General features: G+C 39.5%; 1 protein-coding gene across 1 annotated transcript in view; it reads right to left on the bottom strand.

The window, feature by feature from the left end:
• PLD5 (phospholipase D family member 5) overlaps nt 1-27,248 on the bottom strand; it is a 474,308-nt gene that overhangs the window by 20,565 nt on the left and 426,495 nt on the right. The window contains exons 6-7 of the mRNA XM_060142072.1: nt 9,391-9,588; nt 2,166-2,302 (exon numbers count right to left, since the gene is read on the bottom strand). Coding sequence (XP_059998055.1) covers nt 2,166-2,302; nt 9,391-9,588 — 335 coding nt within the window. The remainder of the gene's footprint in view (nt 1-2,165; nt 2,303-9,390; nt 9,589-27,248) is intronic.

Genomic DNA, 27,248 nt, shown 5'->3' with positions numbered 1-27,248 from the left:
CCTTGAACTCTTTCTCAGATAAGACTGCCTATCTCCACTTCACTTAGTTCTTCTTCTGGTTTTTAATCTTGTTCCTTAATTTGGAACATGTTTGTCTTTTATCTTTGCCTTCATCTGATATGAACTGAATGATTTTTGCTGATTCAGATGTTTAATGATCATGAGACCCCCTCAGGGGAGGAATAATCTCTGGTGCCTGTCAGTGCAGACATGCTTCTCCCTTAGTAGTCAGTCCTATTTTTACCTTTGGCCCCTTTAAGTCCCCCTGTGCCCCTTTTGGCAGTATGGAGTGCAGCTGAGAATGCCTCTAGATCTCCATCTGCCCAATGCTGCCTATATGTAATTTACCCACAATAAACTTCATAATTGCTTGTTTTTTGGTGTCAAAGTTCCTTCCCAGTTTGGAGAATATATTCAATATGTCTGCCTACCAATATCAACCATTTCTAATTTGGAAGCATGTAGAATTTTTCTCTTTCATTTTATGTTTACTGTGCAGACTAAAATTTAAGTTTGTAGGTTATTAACACACTGATAATTTAACACACTCTTTAAAATCTTTTTTCATTCATATGATTGAGAAGAATTTAATTTTAACCTTGATCTGTGAACTACTTCTTATGTCTCTGATGGCTTTTCATTTAAAATGCTAGAGATATTAACAGGTTTGAAATACCATCAGTATAATAAAAGAACTGCTCTTTGAATAATAACAATAATGGTATTTTAATAATCAAAATGCAAGACTTCAGGTCAGTTTCTAGTTCTTTTAGTTTTCTCTAATTTTTGTATTTCCAAGATATTTTAGATTATCCATACTAACTCCTTCCCCCTTGTCTATGAAGGATTCTAATTTTATTTGTTTGAAGGGACTTCATGGAATGAAGATTTTTCCAATCCTCTGAAATTATCATCCCATCCTAATAAGTCCATAAACTTGAACTTATTCTCCCAAATAACAGGAAAATCAGGTAAAACCTATCATGTTTCAAACTCTTCCCAAAGTGAAGCTGAAGTCTAAGACAAAATCTAAAATCAAATAAACAATAAATGGAAAAAACATAAAAAAGAGGGATTGTAAAAATGAAAGCATGTGGAAAAAATCCATGAATGTTCAAAGGGTGCACAATATTTTAAAGTAAAGGTGTCCTAATAATGTGCATCTTGCAGCCTAAAATTGTTTTTGACAATCATTAGGAGTCATCACTTTCTGGGAGAAACACATCTTTTGCAATCTTAAAGTCATTTGCATAGAGAAGTTGTATATTATGCGTATGTGAGGTTGGCAATATGAAAAATATTCAAGCAGTATAGGGCACATCACATTATTTAACCTCAGTAAATGGTTATTCTGAAACTGTAATTTTCCAAATTAAAAAGGTTTCAGGTTGTACCCCTAGAAATTTGCACTTTGGAAACTTTTCCTGGATTAAATAGATTATTCAAAACATTTACAAGCACCCAAATCTCTGCATTCCCTGCAAGAAAGCAAAAGTGGGAAATACTTGGGGCCTAGCCATGCATTCATGACTTAGAGACATAAATTCTGCTCCTAAGTTGATTCTAAGTATTTCCATACTTAAACAGTGATGAATATTAAAAAATAAATCTCCATTTTAAGATACTCTCTTCCTCTTACAGATGGATGGATTGACTGAGAACATACATATTTTAAGTTCCTTTCTCCTTAAGTGGAAAAGATAGTATGAAAATTTAGCATTTAATAAGACCTACATGAATACAAGAAAGTGATACCTCCTTTAAGGAAAATCTTGCCAGACCTACTCAGTTTCAGTACGTCCTTCAGGTACCTCTCAACTGATAATTTTCAAAAAATTTTTTTTCAAATAACTTAAATTTATTTATTTATTTTTCCAAATAATTTTCAAGTTGAAAACAACCCAATCTTTATTCTAAAGTTCCTCTCATGCTTATAATGTAAACTACTGAGGTGGTTCTGTGGGATGAGACCCTGAGTCCTTAAAGTGGACTGAGAGAGGAGATGCACCATGGGTGAGCTGCAAATGTACACTGAGATGTGAATGGTGTGCAACCTAATGTGACCTGATAGCATCTCAGTGTCCACGGTGTTTTCTCCTGTGGTCTCCAGTTTAGTGTCTGGCCCTGAAGCCCAGGATCTAAGCTGAGATTGCACACTCACTGACCTTTTGGTGCTTGTGCTGGAGATAGGCAGGTAGTCCATGACTGCGATGTACACGTATTGCTTGGCATCATCTATTACACTGTAGATGGCGTCTATGTCAAAGCTTCTGTTTTTAGGGCAAAACAGTTTGGGAGAATTCTGTGAAGACACAAAAACCAAACTTTTAGAGTATTAATTTTTTCAATCTGGGAATTTCTCTTTTTTGTTGTTATTTAAAATTTTTAAAAAATGAATCTTGGCTTTTAACCAATTTTTGCAAACCTACTTTCCAGTTCTTTATGAGATTAAGACAAATACATATTCAGTTCTATCAAAGTTGATGCAAGTAGAAAACAAGGTGTATGGGGTCTCAAATCTGTCCTTTAAGTCAGTTTTGGGAGGGAATTCTTGTTTTCAATACACACACCTCTTATTTTTATAAGAGTGCTCTAACTCTAAACTTAACGTGACTCTGGTATACATCCCTGTCATACATAGTTAATTTTCTCAGACATTACCATATATAGTGTATATATGCATACAGCAAGCCATTTATGCTAGAAGTTATTTCACTTGAAAGGTAATGTGGCCATAAAGATGTTCAAGATACATGGTCTAAAAATCTTGTGTTTTTTTTTTTTTTCCCAAATCTTTCATCGAGTGAGGAAGAGGAGTGTTGATTGTTGAAAAAGGGTCGTCAGTAATTCTAGAGGAAAAACCAAGTGACTTATTAAGATGCCAAGTTCATAAGGAGAGACAGGGCCTTAAGAAAAATGAAAAAAGAGGCAAATTATACTTGAGGTATTTTCTCATGTTGCTCGAAGTGGTTTCCATCTTACAGAAGTATGATGTTTTTAGATAAAGTTGCTATAGAAAGGGAAAGATGTACTTTGGTTTTCTCATTGGTTTTCCACTGGACAAGACTGAAAGGAGCATTTCTGTAGTTCCTGCATTACTCTGACAAGCAAGAAACCAAGTGAAGGAACACAAAAAAATCAATGGGTGCTTAGTACCAAAGCCCATATAAACAGTTTCTGGAACTGCCTGGAATGGCAGTACTGGGTCCTTCATCAAATGTTCTACCAGTAATGGTGGTCAGGGTCCCTGACAAATGTTTGGGAACAACTCCCCACACAGTGCTGGTGGGAATCCCTATCCCAGCTTAGAGAGAGGGAAGATGAAGCTCTTGGACTGGATGCCCAACTGGGGAGGAGTGTGGAACTGAGAAAGGAGCCTGTTTAAGGGCCAAACCCACCAGGCGTCCCTACTCAGAATGTTGTCTTGGCAGGTGAGTATCAGAATGAGTTTTTGATTTAAATTACTTTCCTTCTGGAATGAGGATGAGCTTTTAAGTATTAAAAAAAAAAAAACCCTAATGCTAAAAGAGAGAAATAAACCACAACAAAAAAGCCCAAAACAAAACAATAAAAAATAAATTAAAAAACAAACAAACAAAAGCCAATGCTCATCCTACACTTCTTCCCCAGCACACACATATGCAGATACCCCATCTGTCACCAAGATAGATGGCTTGGGCTTCTGCAGTGTCTCTCATGTTGTCCCTGCCTCTTACTCCAGATTGCTGTTTCCCTCATTCAGGCACTGCTGCTGTTTGCTGGGGCTTTTATATGTCTTCTGAACTCATTTCCTTGTCTCCTCGATGCTTAAAAGACAAACAAACAAACATGTGTCACTCTCAGGACTCCTGGTTTCTTGGAATCCAGTCTGATCTCATTGGGAGGGATGGATCCATGTATCCTCTGAGTTTTGGCCCTCCCATTTCTCTGCCTCCTTCATTTACTGGCTACCATGCCTTCTGTGCCCCAAAATAAAATAATCGTCAGCCCATGGCTATGTTCTCATCTTGTCTGCCTCTGTGTATTTGCTCCTGCCAGCCCCTCCGGCTGATGTGTTTTCCTGTCTCTGCCTATCAGAGTCCTATACATTCTCAAAGTTCTAGCTCATATACTATCTCCTCATGAAACTTTTTAATATTGTCACCTAGAGGCTACTTCTCCTTTTCTGTCCTCCCATAATATGATTTATTTGTTATATTGTTTAGTGTATTCCAACTTATAATTACTCACACTTGTCTCATGTCCTTGCTTGGACTGATATACCTTGATTTTAGGAATTGCATTTTACTCATTTTTCTATCTCCATTAATAAATTAAATATTCAAATTCATTAATTTCCTCAGCCTATTGGGTCTGCTTTAAACATTCTTTAGGTTTAACATGAAGAATCTAAGGATCTTAGCTCTAGACAGGAGCCTAGGTCAACTCTGAAATGTGTCCAAATGCCCATGTTTTTGCTTCAGTTAGGAATTTCCTGAATTTCCTTGCATGTTCCCAAAACTGGATTTTGGTTTCAGGGAGGAACAAATTTAGACACAGAGTTGCTGGTCTCTTTACATTTGCTATTTCCTAATAAGTTTGGATACTGTGCCTTTGGTGATAGAGCATTTATATGCTCGTGATGTGCCAGGTTCCAGCATTTATAACCTGTAGCATGCTAGCCATGTCCCTTACACTTCCTGAGCCTCTGTTTCCAATGAGATAAGAACAGTAACAAATCTTTCACACTGGTTTGCCTTGTGGCTTAAATAAGAGAATGGCCTACTCCTGGCTGGGTCTGCTCCTCTTCTGTACTTGCTTTCATTCATTCATCAAATATTACTAAGTACCTGCCATGCACCTAGGTCTAGTCTAGGCACTTGGCATACATCAGTGATCAACATAAGATTCCTGCTTTGTGCAGCGTCATTCCAGCACATGCTACATTGTACTGCATTCGTCTGTGTGATTCTCCACCAGCTTGTGAACTGCTTGGTTGCATGTCTCTGGCACCTTGTGCCATGCCATACTTAACACATATTATACGCTCAATAAATATTTGTGGAATGAATGTGAAAGTGCTTCTTAAATTAGTAAGTGTTGGAGGCTTGTATGACCCCCAACCTCTACTCCTAGCTGGAGTTGCTTCACTCTAGGTATTTCCATCCATGTGTGAATAGACCTTTATTTGTACATACCTTTTTCTTTCCTATGTTCCCATTGCCAACCCAATGCCTAGAGCATGGCAGATGCTTCATGTGTTTATTAAGGAAATGCATGACTATTTGTATGAGTACCTCTGCCCCTGCGGTCATGGTAGTACTTGACTGTGTCCTCTGATTTGTCAGAGGAAATTAACTAGTTCTGATTGTTTAATTACAGAGAAGGCTGTTAACTTCCCTTTTTATCATTCCTGAATTAATTTTCTGAGCCTTGCACTGTGTACTCCTTTATTCCATAGCAAAATATAAGGAGAAGGAAAATACAGATCCTTTTCTTTATTTCAGCTCTGTGATGATCTTTTACCAATCAAGTGCTCTTGAGGCATCTTGATAATAAGTAATCTATGTTTCTTTCTTACATCTATAAATGCCTTATATTTGCATGTACCTTGTTTTGCATATTCATTAAATACTTGCTTTAGTAGGGTTTTGATTTATTTCATAACAGTTTCCTGTTTTTTTTAAAAAATTCATACTCCATTCCCAGAATATATATGTTAAAATGTAATTAAACATGAAAAGACAACCCACAGAATGGGAGAAAATATTTGCAAATCAAGTACATTCTTGTATCTAGAATGTATAAAAAACTCTTACAACTCAATAGCAAAAAAAACAAGTAATCTAATTGAAAAATGGGCAGAGGATTTGACAGACAGTTCTCTAAAAAGATATACAAATGGACAGTAAGTGTATTAAGATATACAAATGGCCAGTAAGTGCATTAAAATATGTAAATCAAAATCATAAGACAAATTTCACACCCGCCAGGAAGGCTAAAATAAAACAGAAAATAGCAGGTGTTGGCAAAGATGTGGAGAAACTGAAACCCTCATTTATTGCTGATGGAATTGTAAAATGGTGCAGCCAATTTGGAAAAGTTTGTCAATGCCTCAGAATGTTTAACATAGAGTTACCACAGTACCCAGCAATTTCACTCCTAAGCATAAACCCAAAAGAACTGAAAATGGATATTCAAATAAATATTTGTACATGAAGGTTCATAGGAGTACTATTCACAATAGCCAAAAGGTAAAAACACTCAAATGTCCATCAGCTGATGGACAGATAAACAAAATGTGATATATCCATACAGTGGAATATTATTTGGCCATAAAAAGGAAAAAGTACTGAGTCTTGCACTTCAAAAACATTATACTAAGTGAAAGAAGTCAGTTACAAAAGACTGCATATTGTATTACTTCATGTATATGAAGTGTCTAGAAAAAGGCAAATCCTTAGACACAGAAAGTAGATTAGTGGTTTCTAAGGGCTGAGAGAAGGGGAAAATGGAGAGTGACTACTAATGCTTTTTCCTTTGTGGTGATGAAAATATTCTAAAATTAGAAGGTGGAGAAGGTGGAGAAGGTAAAACTCTGTGACTATACTAAAACCCACTGAGTTTTATACTTTAAAAGGATGAATTTTATGGTAGTAAGTTATATATCAATAAATCTATTAAAATGTAATTAAAATATATAGCAGAGATTATAAAGGGGTATTTAATTATATTTTTCAGAGTAGCACCAAGTTCTATTCAATGCCTGCCCTCACTCACTAAATAAATCTCAGTTTAATGATTGATTGATGGATGAATGAACTAAACAATAAACAACAAGAAATGAAATCTGTCTAGCACCCAAATTGATAAAAACAGACCTTGAACTAACTAGTCTTTATCTTGGAAATCAAATGCATAATCTCAAGAGCTCTAAAAAGAACTCCACCAAATAGGACAAAAACTCAGCCTATTGTTCCTATCTTCTGATTTCAATGGGGAATGTAAGAAAATTAGAATGATCTGGCCCCAAGTTATTAGAAATCACATACTTAAATCTAACCAAGTGCCTCTTTGTGTTCCATGAGAAAATTAGAAATAATTCATATCTATATTATAACTTAAAATTTATATTTAACCATGCTAAGTTATTATCACCTAAAATCTAATTTTGGTAATGATAATTCTTAAGGCCTTCAAATATATATATTTTGTGTGTTAATTTAGTCGGGACTGTCAGCTTATAAAAATATAATATACTATTTTAAGATATTTTACAACAAATATTTTGAACTTAAATAAATTTGTCTTGGCATTTGTTAGGCACATATACTCAGAAAACTATATGTATCCTGGAACTTCTTATTGATATTACTACTAGTAGAACCAATCTAACATTTATTGCTGCTTTAGGGAGGCTTGAGGGAGGTACCGGGAATAACAATAATGAAGAAAGTACAGTATATAACCTTCAGAGCCTGATAAAATAGTGGGAGAGATAATAAATAAATAGTTACAAAAATGTGATAAATGCTATAAAAGAAGCGATATCAAGGAGCTCTAAGTAAATGATACCAATTCCAATATTGGGAATATTGACTTTTATTTATCTTATACCTGTAAGATTTTATACCTCTGTAAAAATGGTGTTCAATTAATATCTGTTGAACTGAAATTCAAAGGTAGGCTTGAGATATTAATAAGAAATGGAAAATAAAATAATTTAAATTAATAAAATAAATAAAAATAGAAAACAAAGGTGCTGTATGGTTTAAAAGACTATACTTGAAGGACTGTTTAAAAAGCTCAACTTATTTTGTGGCAAACCATTTAATAAAAATCAGTTTATAAATTTGCCCTGGAATACAGCAAAGCCCTTGCATTTTCATACATTTTATTAAAGGCTTGGGCCCTCTCTCTGAAGTAGAGATGTTAACTTTGGGATCAACAAAGGAGGACTCCCCCACTTTTTTAAGGGTCAGAATTTAAATTTATGCAACAATGACATTCACTTATCTCTAAGATTCAAACTGTAAATTCAAAATCCAGCAACTATCTGAAATTTGCTTATAATTCATCTATTTCTTGCTGCTTCAATCTGTTCTACTGGACTCCTGGGGTGTGATGTTACCATATGGATTAGTGGTTCCTTGGCAAATTTCTTATTGCAACTAATCTACAAATTGAGAATAATATCTGGTTTTCTTGTCTTATAGGGTTGTCTTGAGAGGAAATAAAATTGAATATATGCATTTTATTAGTAAAATGCCCTATATGATATGCTACATGCTACTGTATTATTGACCTCCACACATACCAAAAAAAGGGTTTTTTTTTAGTTCTACTTGATGAAAATCTTTCATAGTCTATTTTATATTATTCACACTTATGTGAATTTGTTTAAGACAAGCAACTTCAATTTTCTCTCCACTGCTAGATTTCTAAATTTTCAAAATGTGCTTTCATTTTAATAGGCAAAAAGGCTACTATCACTCTTCCATGAAACGCTCTTCAGTGACATAAAAGTTGTTGGCATAGAAGCACAGCTTGACAGTGGAGAAACAGCCATATTAAATTGGGAGCATGGTTTAGAGAAGTTTACCTGATCATTCAGAAGCCTGATTCAAATCAAAATTCTAAGGTCTCACCCAGGTCCAGTGGATCAGATCCTGGTGAGGATGGGGGGACTGTAAGTTTGCATTTTAAACAGGTTCCCCCTCTGGTTCTTAGATACTTTAAAGTTTGAGGACCAGAACTGTAGGTCCAGATATTTACATTGCCCACTCTCAGCAACACTGGGGATAACTGTGGTGTGTGGGCAGGGGGGGGATGGTTTTCAAGTGTAATCAGAGGCCTGGAAACAGTGCCCTGCCCTTTTGGATGGGCCTCTTGCCCTCCAGCCCCAATCAAATACAATAGTTCTGCTTTTGTCTGTTTTACACACTGGGGTTCCCTCAGATTTGTTTCATCAGAGGGTTCTACTGCTACGATCAAGTCTGAAAATCATTGATGAAAGGCATCAAAAATAGCGTCTGGTATCAGAAGACCTGGGCACTTGTGTTTCTCTTGGCACCTGCCATCTGACAGTCTTTGTGCTAGTAGATAAACTTCAATATCTTCATTTGTAACACAGTCATAATCCTGGGTCTACCTTAAGGGGTGACTGGGGGGGATCAAATCAGATAATGCAAAGTATCTGAAACTAGGAATGATTATTCACATGTATTGTTATTATAACTAGGGACAGCATATGATTGAGTATAAGAATGGATATATTTTAACTCTTCAAGGGATGTGTTGAACTGATCTGTCAAATTCATTTTTGCCCAACACAAGATCACACTTGAACATTGCAACATAATAAAGGGCCTTTGGAGGAAGGAGGGAGGAGGAGAAGAGGGCAAAACTCACCGACACAAATGCTTGAGATTTGGTTTCATTCAACTGAAGCTGCAATTTCTTTTCATTGTCATAGATCCCATAGAGCCTCTTGGACCAGGTCTGAGGTACTCTGCTCTTGAATTTTAATGAACTATATAAAGCGAATATCCTTTGTAAATCTAGGACCAGACAGCTGCAGTTGTAGAAGATGACACCAAGTTCTTTCATCTGTGAAAGTAAAACGAAAGCATCAATGCCATGTACATGTGATGGTGTTACTCTCAGAGAAAAAAATGTAGTATTCTCAGAGAAAAGACTGCAATAATAGCAATAGCGATATTTTCTTCTTGCAATTGTTATACTCTAACAACTATATATATACCCTGTATCTGTAAGTATGTAGATACAGTCACATTATGGTATACAGAAATGATGCATCATTAAAATGCTTAAATATTTAAGGAAAACTTTTGCTGGAGTTTTGCATTTGAGCTCTTATGGATAATTTTTCCATATTCACCTACATTTTTTATATCAGCTCTTCAGATTGTTTTCTTCAACATTAAATTTTTTGGTATGAATCCTTAAATCGTGCAGCAATATAAAGATTGACTTTTAGTTGCAACATAACAGAATGGTTTAGATCATGGATTCTGGAATCAGATTGCCTGAAATTAGGTTCCAACTCTACAAATTTCTACTGTGTGACTTTGTGTGACTTTTTTTAAAAAATAAATTTATTTTTGGCTGCACTGGGTCTTTGTTGCTGTGTGCAGGCTTTCTCTAGTTGTGGCAAGCGAGGGCTACTCTTCGTTGTGGTGTGCGGGCTTCTCATTGTGGTGGCTTCTCTTGTTATGAAGCATGGGCTCTAGGGCACAGGCTCAGTAGTTGTGGTGCATGGGCTTAGTTGCTCTGCGGCATGTGGGATCTTCCCGGACTAGGGCTTGAACCCATGTCCCCTGCATCGGCAGGCGGATTCTTAACCACTGCACCACGAGGGAAGCCCTGTGTGACTTTTAAGATACTTAATCTCTGGGCATCATTTTCTTCTTCCATAAAAAGGAGACAATAGTATTTATTTCATACAATTGTTATGATGCATAACACGGTTAATATATTTTATGGGCTTAGAATAGTGCCTATCACATCGTAACCACTTAAAATATATTAGCAATTATTATTCTTATTAACATTGCACAAGCCTCAAGAGTAAGAAACCAATAGAATCTTGCAACAAAGATATCATAGAGATTATTTTGTCCACCTCCCTCGATGCACAGATGAGGAAAGTAAATCTTACACAGGTAAGCAAAAATATATGCCCCCGAGTGAGAGATCTAGTCAGGAGTAGATTCAGAATTTGATGCAGGTTTTCTCACCCTTGATCAAATACACCCAGGAACGTAGCAGCACTGGCTTCAAGTCTATTATCACTTTGAAAAATTATAGATGATTTCTGATTTAGTCAATGAAAGTGAAAAAGTGAAATTTTGGTCTTAACAGCATAAATACACATGCCTCATGGTCTGAACACCCAGTGAGGGGTTTGTCAGGGACACCTTGGAAGGTGTTTAACTTCATTCTTTTCCTCCACCCCCCTACTCAATACTCTTCTCAGGATTATAGGAGAGGTCACCAGCTGTGTAGGGGCCCATCTCTCCTTTCCTATTAGGACTCCCTAATACAGTGCATCATGGAGATCTTTTCACATTCATCTATACCTGGCTGGCATCATTTTAGCAGCTCCACAGCGACCACAGAATAGATGGACACAAGTTATTTAACCTGCTGATGGACTTGTCCTTAGTTTTCCTCTAATACAAAATATAAAGCAACGAGCACCCTTGTACACACATCTCTGTGCGCCTGTACAAGGATTGCTTTAGTACAGATTTCTAGAATTGAATGGACACAAACATTAAGGACAATTAAGAAAGGTTAAGAAAGTGGGAGGAACTAGAGTGGGGAGGGCGTATCAGGTATGTGCAAAGGCACTGAGGTCAGTGGGATAGAATCAGAGTTGTGCAGCTGAAGCTGAGGGAGATAAGGGAGAATGTGTATGTGTATGTGAGTGGGTAAATAATTTGATGGCAGGGGGTAAAACTGGTGGGACAGGTGTGTCAGATTCCCAGAGGCCTCTGTGCTGGGATGGGCAGTTTGGCATTTATGCCAAAGGACATGGGGAGGGAAGTGGTGAGGCAGAGGGGGTGTGGACAGGCTATGAACTGGAAAGGTCCCTTTGCCTGGCTGTGGAGAAAGGATGAGGGAGTTGGAGGCAGGGTCTTCAACACCCAGGCCTTAACAGTGGCAAGGGGAGAGACTTACACATACTTATGTGTTTTCTAATCTCAGGGATTTCCAAAAACTGTGTAGCATAACTGCTAATAATTGCTAATCCCATTCCAGGTTGAGATGGGGCCCACCTTGCTGTTTTCACAGTCTCTGCTGATAGAATCTCAGGAATAGTAGGCTCTGCATTTGACCTTCACACTTCTGTGCCTTTTCCCAGATTGAGTCAATGCTGCCACATTATCTTCTCCAAGGAAGCCTTGATCATTTCAGGGTTTTCAACTTTGTATCAGTTTAGCTTTATAAATAGGCTCTTTGTCTGGTGGTGGCAGTGGGGGCAGCAGAGCTGAGACTCAGGTTGCCACATAAGTAAGCAGCTGCCCCTCCCAGACACGCTTCCTTGCCTGCCAGACACAGGCAAGGTTAGTGCATGTCCAGGGGGCTGGCCTGGCCTGGAGCCATCCTCAGGAAAAAAGGGACAAACAACAATGACCTGAGGCCAAAGATGTGGATTGAGCTCTAGGATCTTTCACCAACCAGATTATAGGGTCTCGGGCAAGTCATCCAATTCTGAGTCCTTTTTTTCCTTTTCTGAACAATGAAGGGGTTGGGCTTATAAAGTCTACAGGGGTCTTCCAGCCTTGCCATCTATGGCTTTGGGACATCAATTTCCTGCCCACCATGCATTCCCTTCTCCCTGCCCAACCTGCCTCTCAATACTGACCAGAGACTTCTGTTTGTGTGTCAAGATCAGCTCCTTCTGGCTCCTGCCTGAATGTGGCTGGCGACCCTCCCAGGTTTTAAAGTCAGATGAGGCAGATTTGCATCTTGGTTCTGCAGCTTACTTGTTGACTAGCCTTGGGTAAATTACTTAACCCTTAAATTCTAGTTTATTGTTCGATGAGGATAATATCTATCTACAAGTTTTGCTGTTAGAATTTAATAATAATCCTAATTTTAATAGCTAGTATTGACTGAGGGCTCACTTGTTGTGGGTACTGTGTTGAATAGTGTCCCCTCGTCCCATTCATTTCTACACAGAACCTGTGAATGTGACTTTATTAGGAAATATGGTGTCTGCAGATGCAATCAAGATGAAATCACACTGAATTATGGTAGGCCCTTAATCTAATATGACTGGCATCCTTATAAGAAAAGGAAAATTTGGACACTGTGCCACATACACACAGGGGAGGTGAACATATGAACATAGGCACTGGAATGATGCATCAGCAAGCCAATGTGCCAAGGATTGCTGGCCACTACCAGAGGTTAGGAGGACAGGAAACATTCTCCATTAGCACCTTCAGAGACCTGTGAGAGAAAAGGTCCTGCTCTTTTAAGCCACCAAGTTTGTGGTTTAGAAGCCCTAGGAAACTGGTGCAGTGTGCCTTTCACCTTGATAGTAGATATAATGGTATTTATTCCTTCCAGTTTATATAGAAGGAAACTGAGGTTTGGATGGTTGTTTGCTAAATGATACAGCTAAGATTTGAGTTTTGGTCTAACTTCAAAGCCTGTGTGCTTGGTCCCTTATGCTATACTGACCTTAGCACATGGCTAGTAAGCAACCCATGGGTCTACTGCTGTTAATTCTATGAAGCCTTTTCTGGCCATGTTTCCTGTTTTGTCTAGTACCGTACTTGCACATATTTCTGATGTGGCACATTTTTACGTGGTATTATCGTTTTAAAAAATATTTTGTGTCTGTTTCCCCTAAGTGACTCTATAGTCTCTGAAGGCATCAAGTTCATATTTCTATTTCCAGTGCTGGGCTATAGTGCTTGCTTGGAAAATGTTTAACAAACGAATACCTGGCCTTCAAGATGAACTTATGGTGGTCAGAGATGAAAACAAGCTTCCTTCTCAACCCAGAAGCCCTGGTTCTGGATCAGCCTGAGGGCCTCTGATACTGAGCACCCAAATCTAACAAGAACCTCTCTTCTGGTGCCAAGGGTCCTGGAGCAGCAAACCTGGACATGGACACATAAAACCTGTGGCCGTGCTGGCCCCAGAGATCCACCTGGAATACTTTCACAAGCACGGTGCTCAATGATGGCATCAATGACAGTTCTTGTATTGGTCAATGAGCCAACTGTCCTCTAACCATGTTTCCTGCACCTACCAACAATGGGGTACAGAACCTGACACAGTCTTTTGAGTGGAAACTGCCTTATCCACAGCTCTATCCAAGCCCAGTAGAGCCAGAGGCAGAATGCCATGAAAGTACAAATCCAGGGAATCATTTGATTTTTGTGACCAAAAGTTGAACTCGGTGGCCATGATTGGCTTTCAGTATGTTTGGATCTCTTTGGTATCCTTTGTTTTTCCACATCAGACCTTTAGAGATTTCAGGTTACTTGCAACACATGACAAACAAGTATGTTTGGAGTCTTCTGTTCAAAGGCTGGACAAGAATACGGTGCTCTCCTGTGTACCTCTTTCCTTGGGAACAGCTGTCCCCTAGTCTCCACACGGGGGTTACATCATCTCTGCTGTCATTGGGGAACAAAGCCACTGCCCCCTGTCATTCTCTACTGACTCTTTCCTAATACACAGAATAATGTTAAGTGAAGTACTCACTACACTAGTGCAAGCTCCCCATACCTAGTAAGAAAGCAACCACTCTGCAATACGGTATGGCGTGAATAATCTGGGTAAGTGTTAATGTGAAATTTGAAATCTAGAAGGGTGCCAGGGTAGCAGCTCTGAAAGCTTTCCCCTGCAGAGGAACAGGGGAGAGAGAGAGAGACCTCTCCATATGACCTAACAAGACGCAGGAAGTCATCTCCCAGAACAGGCTCTGAAGACAGACTAACTCCGCCAAGGGCAAGGTACTTAATCTGTTTGCTTCCTTTATCTGTAAATGGGTATTTATCATAGAATTGCTACAAAGAATAGATGAAAACATGTATGTAAGACATTTAGCTCAGTGCCTGGCTCAAACAGTGTTAGCTTGAGCTATACCAAGGTCCACCTTTCTTCTCTGCCTGCTGAGGATGCTTCTACTACATCCTTTGTTTGAATCAGGAACAGATATGGCAGAATTCTTTATCTGTGAACGATTTTACTTTAACTACCAACAGATTCCACACACTCAGTCAAGTGTGAGGGCATAAAATTCATTCCTCAGAGACTGTTTGTGGCTAGGTTGAGTTGGTGCTGGAATGGTCACATGCCGGGTTCTGAGGCTGCAGCAGGGAATAAGTCAGACCCGGTTCCTGCCCTTGGGGGCTCAGAGCATGGACCATAGCAGGGGATACAGACAGAAACCATAAAGTTACATGTTAAGGTTTGTTATGTTAACAGTACACGTTTTAAGGTAGATGTTCTAATTCCCATTTTAGAGTTAAGAGCACTGAGGCCATGGTCACTAATCTTGCCCAAGGTAACTGCAAATACATAGCAGAGCTTATCTCTGAACTCTGTCTGTTTTGTCTCCTTAGTCTGTTTTTTTCACGGCTTCACCTGCCTTAGGCTGTCTGTACCCCTATGTCCTTGAGGGAAGTTTCCTCAGCACTTTCTACCATACTAAAAGAATATTTAAAAAGGGGTTCACTTTATTAACCTCAAGACACTTCTATCAAACTGAGTGGCTGGAGCTAAAAGGCAGGAGATCACCAACTAAGGGTGTTTCTAACCATACACATGAATACTTGAACAAGATCTGATTTCTGACAAAGGCACAGAAGGAGGACGGCAAGAGACTGTCATTGAAATAGATTGTGTTTAGGTCACATTAGACTTGGATCCTTACTGAAGTCAGTGTTGCTCTCCAGACTCAATCCAATTCATTCCACAGAATATGCCAGGAAGCTTAGCTGGATTCTCCTGGGAAATCCAGGAAGGTGAAAACGGATGTTTCATAAAAGCTGAATGAGGGCAAATCGTTTGTAAGTGTTTGGGCTTAGGGACCAGATTGAGTTGTATTAACATTATGCCTCTTCAACTCATGAGCTGTATGACTTTGGCCTAGCTCTTCAACTTCTTAACACCGCTGAGAATGATAAATAGCCCTTGACGCCCGGAAGCTGGTACGGGATTGTCAGCTTGGCCTTGATATCTCTAAGAACTCACCTGGCATTCAAGCTATGCCCTGGTTATCTCCTGTTAAACATGAACTCTTTCACAGAACACTGGCATCAGACCAGGCCACTCTGTTGACTGTCCAGGATGAAGTTGAGACAAAAAAAAAAAAGACGTCTCTGTAATCATGTGTGAACACAGATAAAACATGAGCATTGTCCAAGCCACAGAAATGACCAAAGACCCCCCATCCTGGCTAATATGGGTGACTGCTGCTTCTTTACCCATCACAGTTTTAGCCTTGCTTCATCCCCCTCCCATACAGATGACTTATTATTTTTTTAAAAAATTTTAATCACATTGCATTTAAAAAATTATTTATTTATTTACTTTTGGCTGCATCACGTCTTAGTTGCGTCACACAGGCTCTTTCATTGTGGCGCACGGGCTTCTCTCTAGTTGTGGCGCGTGGGCTCAGTAGCCCTGCGGCATGTGGGATCTTAGTTCCCCTGATCAGGGATCAAACCCGCGTCCCCTACATTGAAAAGCAGATTCTTAACCACTGGACCACCAGGGATGTTCCCAGATAGCTTATTAAAACACCCAATCACAAAGTTGCCCTGATCCTGATAGCACCCAATCCTGAGCAAAGCCCTTGATTACTTATACCCTCCCCAACAGAACCTTGCACAAAGTCCGAACCCCATAAGGCCTTCCTAAAACCAGCTTCCTTACATCCTGCAGGTGGCCACAGTGTCACTCTTCCTCCTTGTTATGAGCAACTTGCTCATCTCAAGCATGCAGGCTGGCTTTTGGCTTGAGGGCAATGACACCTCCTTATCCCCAGAACATTCACATCACACGGTTGTGAGTGCAGTAAGCAGACAAGTTAGTGCAGGAAGCACAGTGACCAGCACTCAATGTGTGTTGTCTGCTGCTCTTCTATCCTAAGTCACACTGTAGAGGGAGTACTAGGTAGTCAACACGGTTCCAGTTGAAACAGGAAGTGGCCTAGGCAGCAAAGCAGGAAGCATTTAGGGGGAATGAACGAATGAAGGCAATAATGGCTCTGTGTAAAGGCATACAGAAAGGCTGCATTTGGGGAAGAGACTTCGCCCATTAAAACCTAAGGCCAAGTGGTGCTCCTGAAACATTTTCCATGTTTCTCTGTCTTCCAGTTGCTGAATCTGTTATGTATCTTGTGTTGGAATGCATACCATCACACATTTTAATCTGGAAATCTGATGAACCAATTCTTTAAAAGCTAATGGAAAACCTGGAAGCAATAAAATAAACAGGTTTATTTTAATGACACCATAATTATGAATGATGTTTGTCCCTTTAGGTATGCTCAGATAGGGGGAAACATATTTATAAACATTCTCAGCATTTATCATCCCCAGGGCTCCCCTTATGTACCATTTATCATCATCAACATGCAAGTGGTCACTTTACTTAGATTTTCTCCAGCAACAAATATTCCCAATGACCATATTCTAAACAAAGATTTAGTGTTCCTTTCCCCCTGTTGTGTAAGCTGCTTTTTGTGACCTTTTATCTGCAATCTCTGACATCATTCTGCTGTGACTACATTACAGCTTTAGAATCGAAAGGCAATGGAAGAAGCCAAGCTTTGCCCTCTAGAGATGTAAAGAGAATTTTACTTCCTCTCTGTATCATTCTCCCAATCTTAGAATGACTCAAAACCATTTCTAAATATACATATTTGGTTTAGGCTGGTATCAAGTGAAGATGGAAAAAAAAAAGAAATTGGCTTTTGTTTTTTCAACCAGAGCAAAAATTTTCTGAAGTGTTGGGTTTGAGACAATCCAGCAGATACTATAACTTACTGCTTAGGGAGAAATAACAACAGAGGTAGTACTAGTTTACTATAGTGCTTACTGTGCACCAGACACTGTTCTAAATGCTTTACAAGTCTGTGTTCATTTAAACCTCACAATAACCCATTGCATGGGTAAGGAAACTAAGGTATGGAGAGACTAAGGGACTTTTCCAAACACACAGCTAGCGAGCCGGGAAGCTGAAAGATTAGTTTAATATTTCATCTTCAGGAAGAATTACTTACAAAGAGGAACTAGAAGTTCCCCTGGGTGAGGCTTAAGTCCTGCATGTCCTCTTTTTTTCTGCCCTGGAATTTCTGTTTATATTAGCAGTCTCCATTTCAAAGCAAAATAAGAATCAGGGGAAATGTAATTATACCAAAGAACATTTTTCTTTATTTTCTCAAAATTAGTGGAAGGGAGTTATGAAAGGAAATGCAGTGAGAGAAGAAAAGAAACCCCTTCTACTCAGGACATGAGAGGCAGCATGAAGGGAGACAGGCTTGGTTTAGTGGGTTTTACTGGTGATGCAGAAGCCAAAGCAGGCATCTGATGGATGCTCTTGTCAGCAGAATAAGGGGAGGCATTAGCATTGTTCTTTGCTGTAACTCAGAATAATTAATTCAGATTAGCCTAACCACAGCTCAATCTATCATTTATGGATGTCTGGTTTGTTGTTTTCATGGTTTTATAGAAATGTGAACAAGTATTTCTTTAATTTTCTTGACAAAGACGAACTTGCCACTGTAAGCAACTCCCATGCATCCAGTTAGCTGCTGATTTATATTCTGAGTTACTGCAGGAAACTTAATCACTAGGAGCTCTAACTTGATTTTGTTTCTGCCCTCAAGGTGAAATTTTTGTTACTAGGGATGGAAAATAAAGAATTGAATCTCAGCAGCTCAAAGACAGCCTCCTGCCCAGAAATGTGCTCTCTAGCCCCTTCACCTCCACAGTGGGTGGTCTATTCCGCTTAACTTCCTGATGTCTTATTTTCTTTGTTACCAAGTGGGAATAAAAATGCTTGCCAGAAGGCATGTGACTAATTGAAAAAAGGAGAATGTAAGATCCTTAGAGAACAGCTAGTTCAACCTTATTTCAAAATTAAGGAAACTGAGCTCCCCAAAGGGGAAGTGACTTGCAAGATCACAGAATAATGTCCGGTGATTCCAGTCCTGGCTCTTTTGCCCAATAATGCTGTGTAGATACCTCACAGTGTTCCTTCATAGTGTGGATGAAGAATGTTGCCTGCCACATAAGTAGACAAAGGATGTTATTTTCCAAAGTACCACTCTTCACTTGTCATCTTTGACTTTTGGCTGTAAGGAACTCACAAATCAATTTCTTGCCTGCAATCACCCCAGACTGTTCACCCAGAGGGCTTTCAGGATGGAGAAAAATAGGATACTGGCCCTAGATAAGGTGCATATCAAAGGAATGATTTCAATGAGCCCAGACTCTTACATCTTCCCATACATAGAAAGGTGCTAAATTCATTAACTTGAAATGTTTGTTTTTTCTTTAGTTAGCAGAAATCTTTTGATGTTCAACTACCTGGTTTGTTTTTGCAAAACTCCTATATATCCTGGCTCCTCCGTTACTTCTCAGAGCTATCTGAAAACCTGTCTCCCAGGCTTAAATCTTCAGTATGTCCGTCTGACAAAACATATTTCTCAACTTCTAGGTTGTGCATTTTTTTGTCAGTTGACAGTAGAATGAATGAGGGCGTTGCTTTTCCTTTTCCCCTCCTTCCCTCACTGCCTTCCTCCCTTCCATCAGTGCTTCATCTTTTATAAGTACCATTATTCCTTTGGCATCTTTGACTTTTGGCTGTAAGGAATTCATACATCGATTTCTTGGCTAGTCAAAGGAAAATCAATAGATAAAACAGTGAGCAGAGAATGTTAATGGGAGGAATTTTATTTTATTTTATTTATTTATTTTAACATCTTTATTGGAGTATAATTGCTTTACAATGGTGTGTTAGTTTCTGCTTTATAACAAAGTGAATCAGTTATACATATACATATGTTCAATGGGAGGAATTTTAAAAGAATGGGGCTGAGAGTAGAAGGGGATGAAACAAATTGGAAACACATTTCAGTTATTTTTTGGACTACTTTAATTTTATCCTGCTTCTTTAGAAGAGTTGAAAATGATTCCAAAATGTTACTACAGCTTCTCCTATCATTCCTGTTTAATCTCTTGTCTTCTAAATGAGCAGTGAGGAAGCTGAGATCATGCCACTTTCAGTTCATTGCATTTGATCCCCTTTTCAAACCCTCCAAGGATCTACTCTCTTTTGACAAAATGTTGGGCCAGACCTGAGTGACTGTATCTGCCTTTCAGGCTTGTACAATAAACACCTGGCCCATGTATGTACCAGGATATTAACATCAATGTGAATTGCACCCATTTGCCCCCTTCTTATTCATGCAAAGATGAAATACTTAAGGAAATTGGAGAGAAAATCTTTTCTAAAAAAAAAAAAACCCCACCAAATGTATAAATCTCATGCTACTCTTCTTTGCAGCCAAGTCATCCAATTGTGGGAAGAAGGGGCAAGTGGACAGAACTTAGTGGGTTTTCATTTGTATATTATAATTTAACAAACTCTTTTAGTATTCAGGGTCTGCTTTGAGACCTTAAAGTACAGAAAAGGTCTGAAATTTTTCAAAACAAAGGATCCCCTTCTTGTTCCAGAGAAATGCTTTGCCCTCTGTCTGGTCCCTTCCTCCTGATTCATTCCTTGGTAGTTGGAGCAGAGGTTCCCAGGTTGCCCCCATCAGTGCTTCCTTCATGGGCAACACTGTGACACTTTTCTGACACCACAGTGGTGGAACAACGAGGGCGGAGGCTACCTAGCTTTTAAAATGAAATGTTACACCTATACTCCCAGCCCCGTTGGTTCTCATCTCCTTCCTGTCCGTGTAGCTCTAGAAACATCTCAGAATGGTGAAAAGACACTGTTCTCCTCTGGTCTGGGCCACCACTGGGCTGGCTGTCAACCCTGAGTGCAATGGCCATCCAGTCAGGGTGATTATCTGCTTTAGAGGGTACAGCAAGGACCCAGGCTCAAATTCTAGTTCACACAACCTTCTCCAGTATGACTCTGGGCAAGTTCCTTAACCTTTTGTGTCGGTAGCAGACCAGTTCCTTAATCTCTCTGTCAAGAAGGGATGATAATAATGTTCATAGGGTTGTTGCAATGATTAAATAAACATTTAGAATCTGCTTAGGACAGTGTCCCCCACGAAGAATAACAAGTGTTTGCTGTTATTATTATTATCCAATTTTATGCACACTTCTGCCACACCTACACTCTTCAGAGAAGGTTCCAGGCCATGAAGTGTCCTGCGGCACTTTACATAGGAACATTATGAATGCACTTGCCCAGCTCTGCCGTGGTGTGTGGCTCAGGCAGATTTCCCTCGCTCCCTTCCTTACTGTCAGCAGGAATTGTATTGAAAAGGGTAACTTCCATCTTCTTTCTATCACCCGCTCCCTCACTTACTCCTCCCATGGAAGAAAGAGTGACATCCCTAGGGAATAAATACAGCAGCAGCAGCAGCAGCAGCAGCAGGCGCAGTGCAGGCCTGTCCTCATCAGAGCAGCTTAGTCTCTCTCTGGATATTTGGTTTCTGCCCTCCATGGGGCATGCACAGAAGCAGCCTACAGATTTGCAGTGGCCATGCCTTGAACTTGGGCATGTTTAATTCTTGGGAAAGTAGCAGGAGGCCCAATTTTGACCACATATCTAAACTACGTTTTCCATTCTGGCTTCATCAGTGATAAAGCTGACAGTTTAATCACCATCTGTCTGATTCCTGGAGGTATTTTAAAAAATGGCCTGGAGCTCAGGTGGGTAAGAGAAGGGTGTTTTTGTTTTTGTGGTACGCGGGACTCTCACTGTTGTGGCCTCTCCCGTTGCGGAGCACAGGCTCCGGACGCGCAGGCTCAGCAGCCATGGCTCATGGGCCCAGCCGCTATGCGGCATGTGGGATCTTCCCTGACCGGGGCACGAACCTGCGTCCCCTGCATCGGCAGGCGGACCCTCAACCACTGCGCCACCAGGGAAGCCCAAGGGTGTTGTTTATTGGCTTCCTAAACTTCCACGAATGAACTCCCACATCTAATGACCTCAACTGCATTCTCCTATGGCTATTTCCATGGATTTGAATCAGGAATGAACACCCCAAGCTGCTTCTGCCCTGCCTTTCATAAGGGAAACATTCAGCCAGAATTTTTGAAAGATATTTCTTTTTGTTCTGTGTCATAATGTACCTTTGACTCAACTATGTTGTTCACAGATCTATTGTGTCTTTCATCTTAGCATTCACCACACTCTCCTTACCTGATGCTTGGAATAGAACATTGCTCAAGGTGTTCCAACATTGTTTAATGCATTGCTTTCCTAACTTTACAAACATGGACTGGGGTATGAAGATACAACTTTTATGATTCAGTTAGTTCCCAGAGCTTAACTGCCACAAAAACTCACAGCACAACTCTATTGAGACTATGATGTCATGTCTGTGTCCCTTTGGTGTTTCTGATTCCTTTCAATACATATACAACCAACATCTCTCTCAAGTTTGTGAGATAGGATGCTATAGAAAGTGTGAATATTCAAAAATAGAGTAATATTTGAAATGTGGAAATCCTATCATGTAACACCAATGGCATCAATTTATTTGCAAATTGTTTGGCTCAGTTTTTCAGCTCATGGGAAGTCACCTTCTTAAAAATCTGGAGTGGGAAGACCCTCTCTAAGGAAGTGGGAGGCAGCCCAGCCGTTGCTGCTAACTGGCTAGTCAAAGGCCATAAACTAGGAACCACGGTGTGGGCTTGCATGGGTATAGGCAGGTGGGTGAGAATGGGAAAACTTACTGCAGTAATTAGTATGGTTTAATAATTTAGTATTGTTTCACCCTTAAATATATAATTTAGTTTTTTTCCCCCAAGAATATGACCAACATTGACTTGAAAGACCACCACAGTAAAAAAGGGCTTTAAGGATATCTTATTTGGAACCAGACTGGCAATCTTATAGGGTGGAGATGTTTCAAACTATTGTATAGGTGAAAGTGTTGTGAGGATGATCCATTAGCTAGCCCAGTGTGTTTTGAACATGACAGATTCTTTAACGTTTTCCTACAAAGTGTAGCCAAGTCTAGCATGAGTGGGAGAGCAGTAGGATCTGATCAACCATGAATGTGGCCTGTGAGCTTCTTAAAAAATGCATCAGAGCCACTAAAACACCAAATACCAATGACAGAGAAAACTGGTCAGTAAGAGTGACCTGATGGAAACAAGTGAATGTAATGTCACTGAACGTGAAAAAAAATAAATTTTTAAAAAGGCCAGATGTTTCATTCACCAACTTCAACATTTTTATTTGGACCTAAAATAAAAGTTAAATTACTCAATTCTTTCCACACATTTTTTGCATTACTAAGATATGGCTGTCATAAATAATTCAAAACAGTCTGGCAAACAAACATTACCAGAAAGGTATGTTTGTCCCTTGTATAATTTATAAAATGACAAATTTCTCCAATCTTATAAGTAATGCAATTTTGTAAAATAGTAACTGCTTAGTCAGGTCACAGACTGGTATCCAGGCTTTATAAATAATTCAGTTCAATTCAATAATTAAACACTGAGCATATCTGATGCGCAACTATGAGCATGGGTGGGCTGGGGTGTGAAGGAATGGTGGCAGTTGGGAGAGAACAAAAACAAGCTATAAATCAAGGTAGAAACTGTAAGTAGCGTAAGGAAAAGATCACCAACAATCTGTAGGATTCAAGTAAGAGAGATAGATATTGCATCTGATTAGAAGGGATTCTTAACCTGTGGATCATAATGGAGTTCAGCAGGTGGGGTGTATATCTGCTGGTTTATAAGGAGATTTTTCATAGGTTTTAGCAAAATACTCTGTGATGAAAATAGCTAGTAACTTGAGTGGCAGATGACTGCCAAATTAGGTGGATGTGGAATGGCCTCATGGGGGTAGAGAAATTTGAAAAAGATCTTGAAGGATCTTGAGACTCTACAGTTTCAACAAGCAGAGTTGGGAGGACAAGTCTGGCAGAATAAAGGGTGTGAACAAAGACAGGGAGGTGAGAAATGTCAGGAGCATAAGCTCTGAGAGAATGAGTGGTAGGAGGGGAAGGTCTGGTAAGTGGTGGGATGCAGATCTGAAAGGCTGGTATAGTAAGGAGTGGGCCCATTACCCTTCATGTTAGAGGTCAGAAACCCAACTGTCTCGGGCACCAGAACAAACATGTGACGTAAATGCATGTAAAACCTTATGAATAGAGGAGACTGAGGCTGACCTAGGGAGTGTATGCCCCACATGATGGCATTAAATTTAAATTTTATTGTTTAGTATTGCTGGACAACCCGAACATCTGCCTGTTGAGTTGGCCTTCAGGCCACCAGTTTGGGAATTGTGCTTGGAATGTTAATGAAGTGAAGTGACGTTACCCAATTCCTCTGACACTGAACTGGTGGGAGAGAAACAAGGAAACAAGCAGCAGGGCCAGGAAGAGATGATGAAGTCCTGAACCACAGAAATAGGAGGTAATTGTTGCAGGACCTGGGGGAGGATTGAATGTGTGGGGACGGGGAATGGAAAGAGACAGAGCTGACTCCTGGGTTTCTAAAGTGGGTGACTAGAGTGAACAATGAACAGAGCACATCTGACTGCAGACCCCGTGAGTTTGAAGTTCATCTGAGAACTGTATCTGAGAAATTCAACTGGTGAAAACAGTTAACATTTATTGAGGTCTTACTGCTTTAGTCTTCAGAACAAGTAAGTCAGGCAGGCACTATCATTATCCCCCTTTAATACACAGGGGGACTGAGGCACATAACAATTAAGGCCAAATACTTGGTAAGGAGTGGAATTAGAATATGAGCACAATCAGAGCAGGATCCACACTCTAAACCACTACGCTCTGCATAGTGGTCCAGTGGGTTGGCAACTCTGAGTCTGAGCCGGTAACAGAAATGTGAGAGCCATCATCACAGAAATGATGGGTGCCACTACAAGAGTAGATGATTATTGCAGGAAGAATAGGTAGGCTGTTCAGAATGGATTATAATATGAGTGCTTTTGTCTTTTATATAGTCCCTTATCAAGAACAATGTTGACTGCTGTATTTCCAAGGGCCTAATAGATTTTTTTTTTTTTTTTTTTTTGCGGTACGCAGGTCTCTCACTGCCGTGTCCTCTCCCGTTGCAGAGCACAGGCTCCGGACGCGCAGGCCCAGCGGCCATGGCTCACGGGCCCAGCCGCTCCGCAGCACGTGGGATCCTCCCGGACCGGGGCACGAACCCGCGTCCCCTGCCACTGTGCCACCAGGGAAGCCCCCATAATGGATTTTTGATAAGTATTTCTTAAATGAATGAATGGATGAATGAAATCACAGGGAACACCATTAATTAAGGGAAGAACTCAGTACATAAGAAGAACCCACAAAAGGATACAAAGGACCAATCAAAAAGGCAGGAGATGAACTGAAAGTATTCATTGTCATAGAAGAAAAATGTTTGAAAAATTAAAGAACCGAGGGGCATTTCAAGAAGGAAGAGATGAACATGGTCCATGCAGAAAAGAGGTTCATAAGATGAGTAACTGAAGTGTCTCTTTTGTTGATGTTGCTGTTGGTGATTAGGAAACCTTTCCCCTCAGACCTTTGCCAATTTTCTTAAGTGTGTATAGGAAAGTTTTCTATCCTTTTGAGAGGATCTTCTTAAAGGAAGTTGGGCAGGAGATAGTTGAGCAGGGACTAGAAAGGAAGTAGTCTCTCGTGAATTCCTCAGTCAAGCCACGCTTCACCAGCATTCTCAGTGCTGTTTACAAAGCCCAAGAATGAGCACAGAGCGTGGAAGGGTGGGTGAGTAAGGAAAGAAATAGCTTCTTACTTGTGCCTTGTTTCCCCATAGTTCAGTTTCTTTTCTTCTTCCTGCCATTAAACATTTCTATTCAGTTTTTAACAGTTTTTAACAGTTCAATAGATTTCACTTTTTGATCCCAAATAACCTTTTTACTTGTAAATTAGAGGTGAAATTAACAAAAAGGTGATACAACCAGCACATGCCTGAACATTTAAATGAAAGGGCAGAGTAATTTTTCTATATCTGATACATTACATTTATGCAAATACAGACAATATGATAATAGTGACTAAATCTAGGTCTCTACTTATTTAAAAAATCCTACTTTGATTTTTACAGGAGAGATGGCTTCAATTTCTCCTTCTCAGATAATTTCACATTTTTCTACAACATGCACTTAAATTTGTTTTTAGAATGCAGCAATTTTAGAAGCGTTAAGAGCAACACCTCAGATATTATTTTTTTCTCTAGTTATCTTTGTGACATAGAAAAATTGTGATCCTATATACGTATTAAAAGGCTCTTATGTTAAAATGACAGCAAGAAACATAGAGCATAATTTATATGAGCAGCTCATCAATATTCACTGAGGTGACTCAGGCTTAGCACATGTACAACAGAACGTTGAAACTCAGCCATGTTTTATCCTATTACTAGTTTTGTTTTCTCCTTAAGAATCATGGACCTACAAGAAGCCTGTTCTAAAATCCTGTGATCGATTATCCAGAACGACCAGACTGTACTGCATTACTAAATAGCTGACATATTTAAGACTATGTTTAGTTTACTGATAGTTTTTGAAGCCAATACCATTTTAAAACCACAGGTTTTAAAAAATTATTTTCCATTTTCATTAATGTACAATTTACCTATAGTAAAATTCACCCTTTTTAGCATACAGTTCTTTTTTAAAAATCCAGGAATAGTTAATTGACAATGTTTTGTTTATTTCTGTTGTACCACAAAGTGATTCAGTTATACATATATATACATTTTTTACATTCTTTTCCATTATGGTTTATCACAAGATATTGAATACAGTTCCCTGTGCTACACAGTAGGACCATGTTATTTATCCATTCTATATATACTAGTCTGCATCTGCTAGTCCCAAATTCCCATTCCATCCCTCCCCACTCCCCCTTCTCCTTGGCAACCACAAGTCTGTTCTCTGTGTCTGTAAGTCTGTTTCCGTTTCATAGATAGGTTCATTTGTGTCATGTTTTAGATTCCACGTATAAGTGATATCATATGGTATTTGTTTTTCTCTTTGACTTACTTCACTTAGTATGATAATCTATGTCCATCCATGTTGCTGCAAATGGCATTATTTCATCGTTTTTTATGGCTGAATAGTATTCCACTGTGTATATGTACCGCATCTTCTTTATCCATTCATCTGTCAATGGCCATTTAGGTTGTTTCCATGTCTTGGCTATTGTGAATAGTGCTGCTGTGAACAGAGGGGTGCATGCATCTTTTTGAATTATAGTTTTGCCTGGATACACGCCCAGGAGTGGGATTGCTGGATCCCACTCTATTTTTAGTTTTTTGAGGAACCTCCATACTGTTTTTCACAGTGGCTGCACCAACTTACATTCCCACCAGCAGTGTAGGAAGGTTCCCTTTTCTCCATACACTCTTCAGCATTTGTTATTTGTAGACTTTACAATGATGGCCATTCTGACCGGTGTGAGGTTTGATTGTAGGTTTGATTTGCATTCTCTAACAATTAGTGATGTTGAGCACCTTTTCATGTGCCTGTTGGCCATCTGTATGTCTTCTTTGGAGAAATGTCTTTTTAGGTCTTCTGTCCATTTTTCT

This window comes from Lagenorhynchus albirostris, chromosome 2 (genome assembly GCF_949774975.1).
Source record: "Lagenorhynchus albirostris chromosome 2, mLagAlb1.1, whole genome shotgun sequence".
NCBI classification, from domain to species: domain Eukaryota; kingdom Metazoa; phylum Chordata; class Mammalia; order Artiodactyla; family Delphinidae; genus Lagenorhynchus; species Lagenorhynchus albirostris.
The sequence above is the reverse complement of the archived record's forward strand: the minus strand, read 5'-3'. Positions and strand labels throughout refer to the sequence as shown.